The sequence below is a fragment of the Rhipicephalus microplus genome, chromosome 10, assembly GCF_043290135.1.
Source record: "Rhipicephalus microplus isolate Deutch F79 chromosome 10, USDA_Rmic, whole genome shotgun sequence".
Classification (NCBI taxonomy): Eukaryota; Metazoa; Arthropoda; class Arachnida; order Ixodida; family Ixodidae; genus Rhipicephalus; species Rhipicephalus microplus.
The window spans coordinates 1,327,353-1,340,425 of record NC_134709.1 but is presented as its reverse complement, the minus strand read 5'-3'; the positions used below and the strand labels follow the sequence as shown (position 1 = coordinate 1,340,425).

The window sequence follows — 13,073 nt, the reverse complement described above, 5'->3', positions numbered from 1 at the left end:
AGAAAGAGTACGGGCTGTGTTTGAAGCTCATAGTCACGTGCGGCAGTTGTGACTTTCGCGAAGGGCGTTTTTCGTCCCCACGTTTAGCCGACGAGACCGACGCCAAAATAAGGCAGTTCGAAGTTAATATGCGTGCCATGAAGGCTATCAACAGTACCGGCAAGGGGGCAACGGCTCTGTCGGACTTCTTCGCCGGGATGAATATTTCGGATCGAGGGCTTCACCACAGGAGTTACCAAAGCCACATGAATATAATGAAAAAAGCCTGTTGTGCGACTGCTGCGGAATGCGAAGCGGCGAGCGGTGCTCACGTCAAGGAGCTCTATGCGGAGTTCGGCAACGCGCCCGAAAACGTCGACGTCATTTATGACGGCACCTGGCTTACGCGTGGACATAGCTCGCATATATGTGTTGGTTGCATTGTTGATATGTATAGTGGCCTCGTGATAGACCATATCGTGCTATCGAACTTTTGCCTGGCGTGCACCACAGGACACAAGGAAGAAGAAGCAGGACATTCTGCCTGGCTCATTCAGCTTGCCCCTCTGTGCCAGAAGAATGTTGATTGTAATGCTGGCCAGATGGAAGTGGAGGCAGCCCTACGCTTTTGAGCGGTCACTTGAAAAGCAAAAGCTTCGTTATACGACAATGCTGTCGGACGGCGATAGCAGGACATTCCATGCACTCACAGAAAAAGAGGTGTGCGGCTTCATAAAGGTGGCCAAAAATGACTGCATAAATCATGTACACAAGCATATGGGAGCTGCCTTACGTACCCTTGTAGAGAAAAAAAAAGCTCAAGGTGGCTGGCTCACTTGGTGGAAAGGGTAGACTTACGCAACAAACGAGAAAGAATATCACATCATACTATGGCTACGCATTGAGAAGCCACAGGAACGATGTTCCAGGTATGCAGAAGGCTGTTTAGCAACATTGAACCACATGTCTTCAACTGACGAGGCACCAAAGCATGACCTTTGCCCTGAAGGCCCTGAATCCTGGTGCAAATTTCAGAGAGCTCTTGCGAAAAATGAGAAGCCACCACCACACAAGGACAGCCTGCTTGATTTCGTAACTGAGGCATTGGAGCCTGTGTTTAGGCGGCTGAGCGACAATGCCCTCTTGGAAAGGTGCAGCGATGGGATCACCCAGAACGCAAGTGAGAGCCTGCACGCTATGATTTGGCAGCAGGCCCCCAAAACTCAGCATGCATCTTTGCGGAGCATTGAAAGGGCAGTTGCCGAAGCCATCAGCCGCTTCAACCAAGGCACAACCAAGAGCAACGTGGAAATTGCCGAGAAGCTGGGCTACAGCGCTGGCAATAACTTGGTGCGTCGCAGCCTTGAGAAGGACAAGGGCAAACTGCAAAAATCGCGAAGAGAGCATCTCGACAGCAGTTGAATAAAGGAAAGACTTTCAAAGCGTCACAAGCCAGCAGGGGATTCTGCTTACAGCCCTGGTCTGCTGTAAAGAGTCATGATGGCAAATAGTGAGAATTTTCGCAAAAATAACTAGTCTTGGTTTTAGACCTAAACATTGTGTAAATCTATTGTCTATCCAAGGACAACATTATTACATGATTTTTTTTTGTTCCTTTCACTTGCAAGGCACTGGAATGACCACAAAGTAAAAAAATAATAATTCTCATGCTGAGTCAATGACTATTTTATAGTTTTAGAACAAGCTGTGAGCAGTATTCTGGGTGGGTACAGTGAAATTTAGCATGGTCATTTATCCTATAATATAGAGCTACAAAATGATGTCATTAATATCGCTGTAGCTTCACTTTAGCAAAAGTTAAAGTTGCTAGAAACTTCAAACGCATTTTTTTCAGTTCGTTGTTTTTGCACATTGCACTCGGCTTTACGGGGGTTTTTCCTATGTTAAACTTGAGTGAATGCGACAAAGTTGGTATCATTTTATTCGCCTTGACATGATCTAGAGGGTGGTGCTATTTCTATTTCTCTAGCATCACTTCAAAAATTACCATTGAAGATTTTAGTGAGAGAAATTTATTGTAATATAGTGCGTACGTTTTCTTGCTTGTAAAATGCCTTCAAATGGATAAAAATAGCATCACCCCTTACAGCAAGTCTCCAGCATTGGGATTATGCATTCACTTTTTGGATTTAGCAAGAATAAATTGCCAAGAAGTCGCGTAAGAAGTACGCAAATAATTAAGATTCAGACCTTCATATTTTCTAAGCCACTTGAAATATTAAGAAACAAATTAGAGATTTGAAATCAGCATGAAAAACTAGCTTAGGTAGTGAAGTTTGGTTAAGATTGAGCAAAAAAAATTTTTTTTAAATTTTAGAACCCACGTTTCCCCTTAAAAAATGTGGAATCAATGTGATGGTATTTGTAGATTCCTTAAAGTGGGGCATCGCGGCAGTGCAATATCCTATGGATAGATGTATTCACATTATAGCACCCTATTATTGTAGTGAAACCATTTTTACAGGCGAGCTACGTGCAGATTAACACACTTGTTTTTTATATATATATTTCAAATAATTTAAATTTGAACCGAAGCAAGTTCAAATATTTCAAGTGCTCAAATGTTCGCATAAGACTACTGATCGTGAATGACCATGCTGCTCTCATATTCAGCACATGTTTCGGCATGTGTTTGCCACCGTACAATCTAAGACAGGGTGTAAAGAAAGACATGTAACACACATACGCAGGGCTAAGTTTTAATATTACGTATTGTCACATGGTTGTGATGTTGACGAAGGCAGCAGCATATGTGCCAGAGCGGAGCTTTTTCTTTGGATGAACCTATGCCCAGGAACTGAAAAGACGAGGTACAAGCGATTCACTCTCTACAAGGATAGGTTGTCAATAACCTGATCTGCTGTAATGTACATTGGTAATTGTGCACGTGGCATCATTGCTGGTACTTGCGAGCAATCTTAAAAAAAAACTTGATTATTTGAGTCTTGGGCATAATCTTGACGGAATGATCTCAGAAAATTGTGAAGCTTCACGAACACTGTCGTGCAGTTCGTGCTGAGCATTGCTAACAGTTTTTGTGGGTGAAACTCAAGTACATAAAAATAAAGCAAGCACTGGGCATAGCAGTATTGTTGAAGGTTAGCACTGTGTATGTGTGTTAGGTGTCAGGCTTGTGCAAATATTTGGAATATTCCAGGAGAACTTTTCCAGGGTGAAATCCACACTGCCACAAAGTTTCACTTCAAGAATAAATCAGCATATTACCATTGCATTCATTCATCATTTTTGAAATTCAAAAGCTTGTTATACCAGCTTATATGCTCTAAAGTATAGGAATTGTCAAAATATAACATATTTTACCGGTTATCGCTTGTACTCTACCACTTCTCTTCAATATTGCTTCTACTTCCCTTGAACCAAAAAGAATCACATTTGCACATGCCTTGATTTAGAAAATGAATAAATGTGCGGAGTGGTTGGCTTATGACACTTATGTTAGTTTCTTTATGTGATGTGTTCTATTTGCGCTATTCACTCTGAATCTAAAATTTTTTGCTAGCTTCACAAGCCTAGTTTACACTGGGTGGACAAAATGAGCTGATTGACTGCTCTGCACAGGGGCTACTACCCTAAGGGAGGTGGCCTGGTCGAGGTGTGTGCCCAGCCGCTTGCAGGGGTCCTTCAACCACTAGTCCTCACTGAACCTGGCCGTGTGGTCAGAGTGACGGGCAGGTCTTTCGTCGCAGGTCAGCTCCCCCTCAAGGTGCGTCGTTACTCGCGGAAGAGAACCTGAGAACAAGGGTTGTGTGCTCCGCTGTCGACGTTGAGCAGACGTTTTGAAACGTCAGCTCTAGCTTGCGTACAGATTTGTTCATTACAAGCTTCCATCTTCCACACCCTGTCATTTTTTGTCATTTCACTCATGCCAATGACACTTTTCTTTGCAAAATTTCAAGCGCACTAGTACTTCCATACATCTCTTCTGAGCACTCCTGGGTTTTCAAATATTTGATTTGATTTGATCCCTCATTCACCTTCATTTCTGGCTACATTCTTCTTGTGTGGTAAATGGGAATCAATAAATGAAATCAATTGCTAATATTCAGGAAAACTCTTGTAAAAAAATAAAACTGGTGCAGCCATTGAGGAAAAAAACTCCTGGCAGCAAAACTTCTGTTCGCGACTTTTTTACGGTAATTAACAGCTTTATGTCTGGTAATGCTAAAAAAAATCTGAAAAGTTCTAATGCATCATATAATTAATGCTAAAGTCATTATCTCAGAACGATTTTGCGTCAGTTTGAAACGCCTAAATACCATAAGAAATTAGTGCCTGCCAGCGGGGCACTACCTGAGACTACGTGCATTCAAGATTTGGCAACTCTGAGTACGCTTTTTTTTAAATAGGACGATGTGCGGGTGGTGAAGAATAAAACAATGGGGGTGCATTAAGCATTTCTATTTCTGAAAAAAAAAAAGAATTCCTTGGCATAAGCATTCAAAATCACCTTGAGGGCACCCAACAACAGACCTCTCGTACCTCTCATACACCTGACCTCTCATACACAAGAGCTCATGCTCTTGTGTATGAGAGGTCAGGCTTTGCTGCCAAATGTGTCTTGTTCCAAAAGGCATGGCCTTTACTGAAACTGACCGGATATGGTGAGTGGTCACCTGACCCAGATATTGCGGAGGTGACCGCTCAACAGCGGGCTCCAATTTTCATGACTAGGTTTGTTCCAACAACCGATTTGAACCTCAGTCAGTTTGTCAACGTAGTCCTTGACCAATTTTGATGCAAGACATAACGAGCCTCAACATCTGTTTTATGTTATTGTCATTCTCTTTTCAAAAGCCAATGCATGTAAAAAAAATTCAGTGCCCGCAAAAGCTGGTTCTCCAAGTAAGGTAATTTAACAATTCTAACCCTCACTGTGATTTACTGCTCTCAAAAATTCACTGGTGACATTCGAAATTTCTGTGATGGGCAATGTACGGTCTCATACCGTATTTACTCCCATAATAGGGCGCACCCCCAGTTTGGTGCCTAGAAATTAGTTTTTTTATTTCCGAGCATAATAGGTACACCCCGAACTTGGCCTTTATCAGTAGTTCTGTACTGTATTTGCACGGTTGCTGTTTGATGCCCTTTTACGCTAACTGAAATAAGAAAAAAAGAAAAGAAAAAATATTTCGGCATCGCTATGCCAGCTCAGTGGGCTCGTCGAGTGTGGAAGAAGGGAGGTTGCTTGGGTGTCCTAGTAACCTTTGCACTGGTGCCGGTGTGGCTCTGGCTACTAGCTTGGCCGCGCGCACTTCGCATGGAATATGCGATTGCGTTTTTGTCAAATGCGCATTGAGTTTCCTGTCCAGAAAAGTGTCGCCATTGTCAAGTTTGCTACATAATCCTCAAATTTAAAAGCTTTTTGGCTTTCTGACGCAAGCATTCGCCCTTGCTGCCGCTACGCGAACTTGCACTAGCTCAGTGGACTTTTGTCGGCATTGATTTCCTGGCCACGAACCTAAACATTATATTATGTGCGCTGCTCTTGAATCAGTTGCTTGTATGTGGTCTTTCCGTCGCTAAACCTTTATGTTGTCTTGTACAAACTTCCCGTCACAGAATGCCGAAACATAGGCTACCTAGATCTAACCACTGTTGGTGCTTTTCAGTGACTGTCGCGGGCGATCAAAGTTGCGCTTTTGTGTGGAATCAAACTCGTTTCGGTAGCCCTACTTAAAGGAAATAGGGCTTGGGTGGCACTTGTAACTCCCGATTAGTGGTTTGCAATTAGATTGTGATGTCCAGGATATAGGGTGTGTGAGCCCGTGAAATCGAACAATTGGTTCGGTTCAGTGCACAAAATTTCGGTCGGGACAATGCACATAATCTAGGTGGCCTGAAATATAATCAGTTTCTGCGATGGCGTTTTCTTTATGTAGTTTTTTTTTTTCACGTTATTTTTGGTTGGCACCACAGATCTTTCGATTTTAGCTTCTTGAAATTTGAAATCGCACCGTGTTGCATGCCGTGATTCGTGGACATGTGAGACTGCATGCTCAACACGTTTTGTGCAAGTGTAGCCTTACAAGCAGGTTGTTTTGGCTGTAGTGCGAATATGTGTGACTTCGGTGACATATGTTATCAGCAGTCTATGCCATAGTCAAAAATAAAATTTTCAGAAATGTTACCCCGCGTAACAGGCACAGCCTGAACTCGGAGCTGAAATTTCTGGAAAAGAAGTGTGTCTATTATGTAAGTAAACATGGTACTTTTAAATATAATGCATATTGTCACACACATTTACAAAATACATATTTTCAGCATAAACAGTGATCACAATTCATGCAACATCACTTCACATTGCTAACTTCTTATCATAGGTCGATAAACTTGCTCATGTTTTGACTCACTCAGATCCAGTCTTGAGTCTAAGTTGGAGTCTGGGTGAGTAGCATAATAGTGAGTTATAGTCCTAGTCAGTCTAGTTCAAGAAACTTTTCCTCAGTGCGAGTCTAAAGCACAAGATATACTCTTTCAGTGAGTCTAAGTGAGTTCCACAAATTTTGCCGACCTATGCTGTACATAAATGAAAACATCAAAAAACACCAACTCAACAAATTCTATTAAGATGCGAAGAGAGCTATATGCAATAAAAACACAGGATGTGCAGGTGCAGCAGCACGTGAACAAGCCAAGCTGCGCCACTTGGCGGTGTTTTTGAAGAAAACAAAAGCAGTAGAGGTAACAACATTATCAGGGTAACAGACTGGATAGCAAGAAAAGGCAAATGTGGGAGAGGGACAATGAAAATTAGGTGGGCAGAGGAGATTAGCTGGTATAGCGTGGCAGCAGAGAACCAGTTTAATTGGCAGAATATTGGAGAGGCCTTTGCCCTGCTGTAAACTTAGCAGCCAATGCTCTTGCTTCATAGGTGGCCCACATGATGGCCGATCGGGCGGTGGACATTCTGAGGGAGCAACTCCTGTCGTCTGTCCCTGTGTCTGTGGAACGCCTCAAAGAACCCGAGGAGAAGGCTTTTGGCACAGGAAACGGTATAATGTGCGTGCTTTTTATCACCTGTATTCTTTTTAGGCTTTTTTTTATAGCGAAGGCTGTTATTAGATCACAACTCGGGTCACGCGCAGTTGTTCACCACCGCTGGTGCCCGTAACCACATCGCATGAAATTAGAAAAAAAAAAAAAAACTAGCACCAATGACACAGTGGAGCTCGAACCAGGGTCCACTGGGTGCCAGCCCAGTATTCTACCACTGAGCCACACCGGTGCTTGGGACTTGTTGGCAAACTTGCCTTACGCAGGCTTGATGTCAAAAAAGCAATCGCGTTTATACAACTTATAAAGCATTTTGAAACAGCGAGAGACCAACCAGTCGTCCCACAATGCGAATAGGGTAACGAGTGGGTCGTGCAATGCTCCAACCCATTACAAAAGCTTGTTCTTGTTCTTGTATTAACTGTGGCACACACCCATTTCAGCCATAATTCCTCATCGTTGTCAGCCACTGCATGAACAATTGGCACAAAGTTCCTTGCAAGTGTTTAGCGGATACCACGCTTCTCAGAAGAATGATGAAACATAGCAGAGCAAATGCTGGCCTACTACCCAAAAAATTTTATTAGTAATTATCTAGTGAGTATCAAGCAAGTGTGCTTGCAGTAGTTACCCAATGAATGTTTTCAAAGGCTCTGAAAGGCTGCTCTTCTAGCTTTCGTTGTGACTGTGCTGTGCCATCCGTGCAGGCCTGGCGTTCTTGGTTTGAAGTGAATTTGAAGTTAATGGTAGTTTGGTCAAATAATTTTGAGTTGAATTCAAGTACACTCTAATCTAAATATAATAAACATATATAACGAAATATTGGTTATAATGAAGTAATGAATATGTAATTTTTTAATAGATAGTGTTAAGAATACTTTTTTATAACGAATTTTCATATATAACAAATTAATTTTTGTGTTAGATGAACTTTGTTATTAATCAAATTTGAGTAGTATATGTAACATACAGTCTAAGACTGATAATTCAGATTTCACGGGGAACACAAATAAGTCGGAATTATCGAATGTCTGATAAAACTAACGCGTTAGAAAAAAGTACTTTTGTTGATGCTTCAGTGATCTGAAGGCCAGGAATAGCTGTCGATGCGTTGCTGCACACGCTTCCACTTACGTGCAGCCAAGTCCGTCTGTATTTCCGCCAGTGGGGTATGCTCGCTGTCGAACCACAGGTAGGACGACGAAAGGATTGCGAGAGCTCGAGAAAGAGCCGCATGCAACGGCTCCGGAGCACACCATCATCATCATCAGAGTTGGATTTACTGTTTGGCGGCTGCAGAACCTGTTCAATTACGTCATCATATTAAGTTTGGCCTATGACAACACAGCACTGTTGACGTTTCGGAAGTCTTCAAACATAACTGCATCAGAAATCTGCACACAGCAGCCTCTAGGTCGTCAGTAATGTTTGAACTTGAGCTCGTTGCGCTGGGCGGCAGGCTCGGCTCTTCAGTTGCAGGTTTGGTTCCTCAATCTTGAAACGCTGAACTCTCAGGCAACCTTGACTTGCAAGCCACCACTGAGCACTTGCAGAATAATGGCAGGGCAGGGTTCTCTTTGGCGTTGCATAAGTGTTGCCAGACTGCCACCAGATATGGCGGATAAATTTGCCTCTATAGCTGTGCCTTGTTCCTGACGGCTTTGTGTTGCCTGCGGTGCGTCTCCAGAGTTTGTGTGTGACGCTGGTTGTTTTAATTAAGAGAACAAACGTGCAACGTGCATTGCTCGTTGTACGTTTACGGAGAACGTGGTCCGAAAAGTCAGAGCACGTTCTGTTGCTGTGTGCACAGCGCAGCTGTGCTATTAAGAGGTCGGATTCGATCATGCCTAAGAATCGGGAATCAACGCATAAGGATGCGTAAGAGTACTCACTCAAGGGGAATTGAATTAGTGCACCGCTTATCAATACATCGGACTCGTGTTGCCAAAGCACGGAATATCTGCGTAGCTGTGCATACCTAGTCGACTACGCACGACGCGTTTTCTGGGGAAACTGAATAGCCATAGCAGGTGGTTTGCTTCCCTTTTTTTTCTGATCGTGTCTCAGAAGTAGGGAGTTTCTCTCCATATCTGATCGTGTCACGTCGATGACGCGCGACAACAGGGATTTTAAGCTTCCCCTGCTGTGTCAAAACAATACATATCGTTCGAACTCGGCTTAAACATGCCAAAGATGGATAATTCATGCAGCGGTCTGTCGAACAAGGGCTTGTAGATTTTCGGTATGCTGTGCGTGTCCACGAAGGGAGCCTGTTCCGAGGTTAACAACAGGGATGCGGCCATGCTTGACCACGTACCAGGGCATACCCACCATTGTGGATGCCAATAGAAGGCTGCTAAATTTTGACTGGCACACCGTAAACCACATGTACTGTCAACTTCATCGACCCTGTAACAGGAGCCAACACTCAACGTATTGACAGTGTGTGAGTCCCCCCGCAGGCAATGCCAGTTCACTGGGCGTGATCCTGTTTTCAAGTACGTGCGAGTAGAGCCTTCGGTATATACACGAGTACAAAAGATATGAATTGTGCTGACACAGCGAGGGGAAGCGACGTAGCGTCCCCATTCTTGCTCGTGGTCGACGCGGCATAATCAGCTGTGCAGAGAGATCCTACTTCTGAGACATGCACAATCTGTTGGAAGAAGCGCACTGCCAGCTGCAACTCTATTCAATTTCCTCAGAAAACACGTCATTGTGTGTTGTTGACTAGGTATTCACAGCTGCGGAGATATTTCAAGCTTCGGCGACACGTGTCCAATGTATTGAAACGCGGCACACAAATTCAGTTCCCCTTGAGCGTGTACTCATACGCGTCATTGTGGGTTGATTCCCTGATTCTGAGACACTATCGAGGCTGACTTCTTAATTACACAGCTGCGCACACAGCAAGATAACATGCCCGAACTTCTGCAACGTGTGTTGTCCATTCATCTTGTTAATTAAAACGGCGAACGTTGCACAGGCACTCGTGAAATGCAGTGTGGACGGCACAAAGCCTTCATAGGAAAGGCACAGCTACAGGGACCAAATTATCTGCCATATATGGTGGCAGTCTGGCAACATTGACCTCTCAATCTGGCAACAAACTTATGAACGCCAAACAGAACCTTACTTTGGCATCTTTCCTTGCCATGATTAGCGTTGTGTATGTCTGCCGCGTTTTGTCGGCGGCGGCGCTGGCTGTGAGGGCATCGTTGACGTCATTTAACACAGACATTTCGGGACAGCAGAAGGCAAAATAAAGCAGGTCTCAAGACAAAACTGAACGCACGCGGAATTTAGCAGGACGGAGTACCGCAGACACATGCGACAGAATGGCGCCAGTAGCAGCACGGGAATACCGGAACATAGGATGTTCGCGATACTGCCTCCCACAATTGAGCAGTGCCTCCAAGATCGGGAAGCCTCATTAATCACCAGTTTGCTTTCGTTTTTCATCTCCAAGACCATACTTAGTGTGGTATCAGGAGATAATGGCTGCCAATTCGGTGTGCGCGCAGATTATCGAGTGCAGATCTGGAAGCAGTCTGAAATATCGGTAGTCTTTACACAGTAGTTTTATGGGGCCATTGGCAGTGCCATGCGACTGTCCGAATTAGGCAGAGACTGCTGTGTCGTGCAGCGCACGAGCCACCTCCACACAGGAACGGCTGCTACGCCGCAGGGAAGTGACATCATGCATTTTTCCGGTTAGTTGCTTTGTTTGAATAGTTCGAATGAGACATGACTTGGCCGAGTCAGCATGCAATGACTCCACGACGCGACTTTCAGTACTTTCAGTGCACCTCCCCATTGGCCTCCCGTCAGCCTGACTTGCTGCTGCTGCGCTGCTCGTGGTCCTGTCTACAGGTCCTTTTATATTGGATGTTTGAGGACTCTTACAGAAGTGGCTATATTATTATGATAAACTGTTTTGCGAAGTAATGGTCCTCAGCGGCGCTGATTTTGAATGCAGCTGGCTGCATCGGTTTCTCTGGCACACGCATCAAGAATGTTGATTTGCACGGTTTATCCAAGTTTTGATGACAAAGGCGCACTGCACCGTAGCTATGCAGAATATGCAACAGAAAACCTTTTTATGTCACTCAGCGCACAGTCACCACCTCACAAGGTAATCGGTAGGCCGCTTCAAAATACTGACATGCCACCATAATGCTCTAGGCGATCAGCAGTTGATAAACGATGCCCAAGGGCAAGTGCCGACTGCATTAGCCCACTTACCTATAAAACAGTGTCGAACAGGTTTGTGACAGCACGGCAGCATTCACATTACAAATTATGAGAACGGCTGTACGTGTTTTCGCTTAGTGAAAAAGCCTGCAATGCAGAAGCTTTGGCTTTCAGAGATCACAGGCTTCGTAAAAACACTTCGCAGCCGCATTTGGGTGTCATGTGGATCCGGACATTCCCACATGAACAGTGGAAAAACATTTATTTCATCATCAACTTTGCTCTTCGGGACAAGCAAAATGAGGTACTTGGCAGCAAAGACACTTTCACCTTTGACAACACCACGTTGCAATCATATTGCATTCACACATAGCAATCTAGAAAATGCAATACGTCCAACAGCAGTACTTTATGGCGCACACACCCAGATGAAGGTGCAGCGTAGTGCACGGCCACGCTGCGCAGCTCCAACCTCCAGTGCCAACTGTGCGCAATCCTGATAGACCGTGAGGTGGCAAGGAGACAGGGCCTCCGGTCCTCGGTGGTGGCCTATTTACAGGCCACGAATTTGCTGGAGTTTTCAATAGAGTTGTTACTACTACAGTGTACTCATCCAAGCAGCATGTTGTAGTCTGCTGGGTGCCAGGACACCGCGAAATACAAGGTGACATTCTGGCGGACCAGCTAGCTGGATCCGCCAACAAAACGGCTAGCAATACATCGATACCAGTTCCTGCACTTGACTTGAAAGCTTTTCTAAAACGAAAGCTCAGGGTTTATTGGCAGAGCACATGGGACACACACAGAGGTAATAAATTGCCTGTCATCAAGTCGCAACTTGGTCATTGGCCACCAGTATCAAAATCACGTCACACAGAAGTAATATTTACAAGGTTAAGAACAGGACATACATACACTACACATTCATTTCTTTTGTCTGGTGACGATCCACCTTTGTGTGAAAGATGTCCAGAAGCACTCACGTTACTTCACAAGAAGTAATATTTACAAGGTTAAGAACAGGACATACATACACTACACATTCATTTCTTTTGTCTGGTGATGATCCACCTTTGTGTGAAAGATGTCCAGAAGCACTAACGTTACTTCACATTCTGATCCTGTGTAAAGAGTTAGACACGCTAAGAAGACAACACTTCCCATTACCCTACTGACAGCAAATACCACTTCACCCTGCAATGTTTGTCGGAAGGAAACCACTTTTTACACATAAATCATTGTTAGCTTTTTTAAGATAGGTTCGCACTTTTCATATCATATACCCGGGCATTCCATAGCACGACCTCTCTAGAGAGGTCTCCGCTGCTATGGCTACACTCAACAAAGCACTTGTCTCACGGTCCTTGGACGCAAGGGTGTGAACGAGCGAGGCACTTGTGCTAATGCCATACATGTCCACCATCGTTTTTATTATCACAAACTTTTGTCATCCATTAACACCACACACCTTTCACAGCATGGTCATGATTTTATTACTTCTACGTTTTTACTCACCTTAGGGCGAGGAATTTTAAGGCCCTTATACAGCCGCTTATCACAATCATTATATTTCTAGTAAGATGAACTGGCACTCTTGGCCATGAAATGGCCCTTGCGCCACAAAACATCAAACATCATCAACACATTGCAGTTACCATCTTTGCGACTGTTGCCTTTCGCAGCCGCAGCGTCCCATGGCACCTCCTAGATTTAAATGCTTGCGATATGTGTTTAATTAACAAATATACGTTAACAGATTCGTCAAACACTTATTTAGCAACATTTTTGCAGGTTCGATGCATTATGCAATAGTTGATGAGAAAAGGACGAGCCTTCATCCCCATAGTGAAGCCCACCGTCCA

At 44.1% G+C, this 13,073-nt stretch overlaps 1 protein-coding gene across 6 annotated transcripts in view; it reads left to right on the top strand.

Moving 5' to 3' along the window:
• Window positions 1-13,073, top strand: part of Rtca (RNA 3'-terminal phosphate cyclase) — a 116,034-nt gene that overhangs the window by 53,395 nt on the left and 49,566 nt on the right. For all 6 annotated transcript variants that reach the window (XM_075874847.1, XM_075874848.1, XM_075874846.1 and 3 more), the window contains exons 6-7: window positions 3,580-3,724; window positions 6,896-7,023. In XM_075874847.1, coding sequence (XP_075730962.1) covers window positions 3,580-3,724; window positions 6,896-7,023 — 273 coding nt within the window. The remainder of the gene's footprint in view (window positions 1-3,579; window positions 3,725-6,895; window positions 7,024-13,073) is intronic.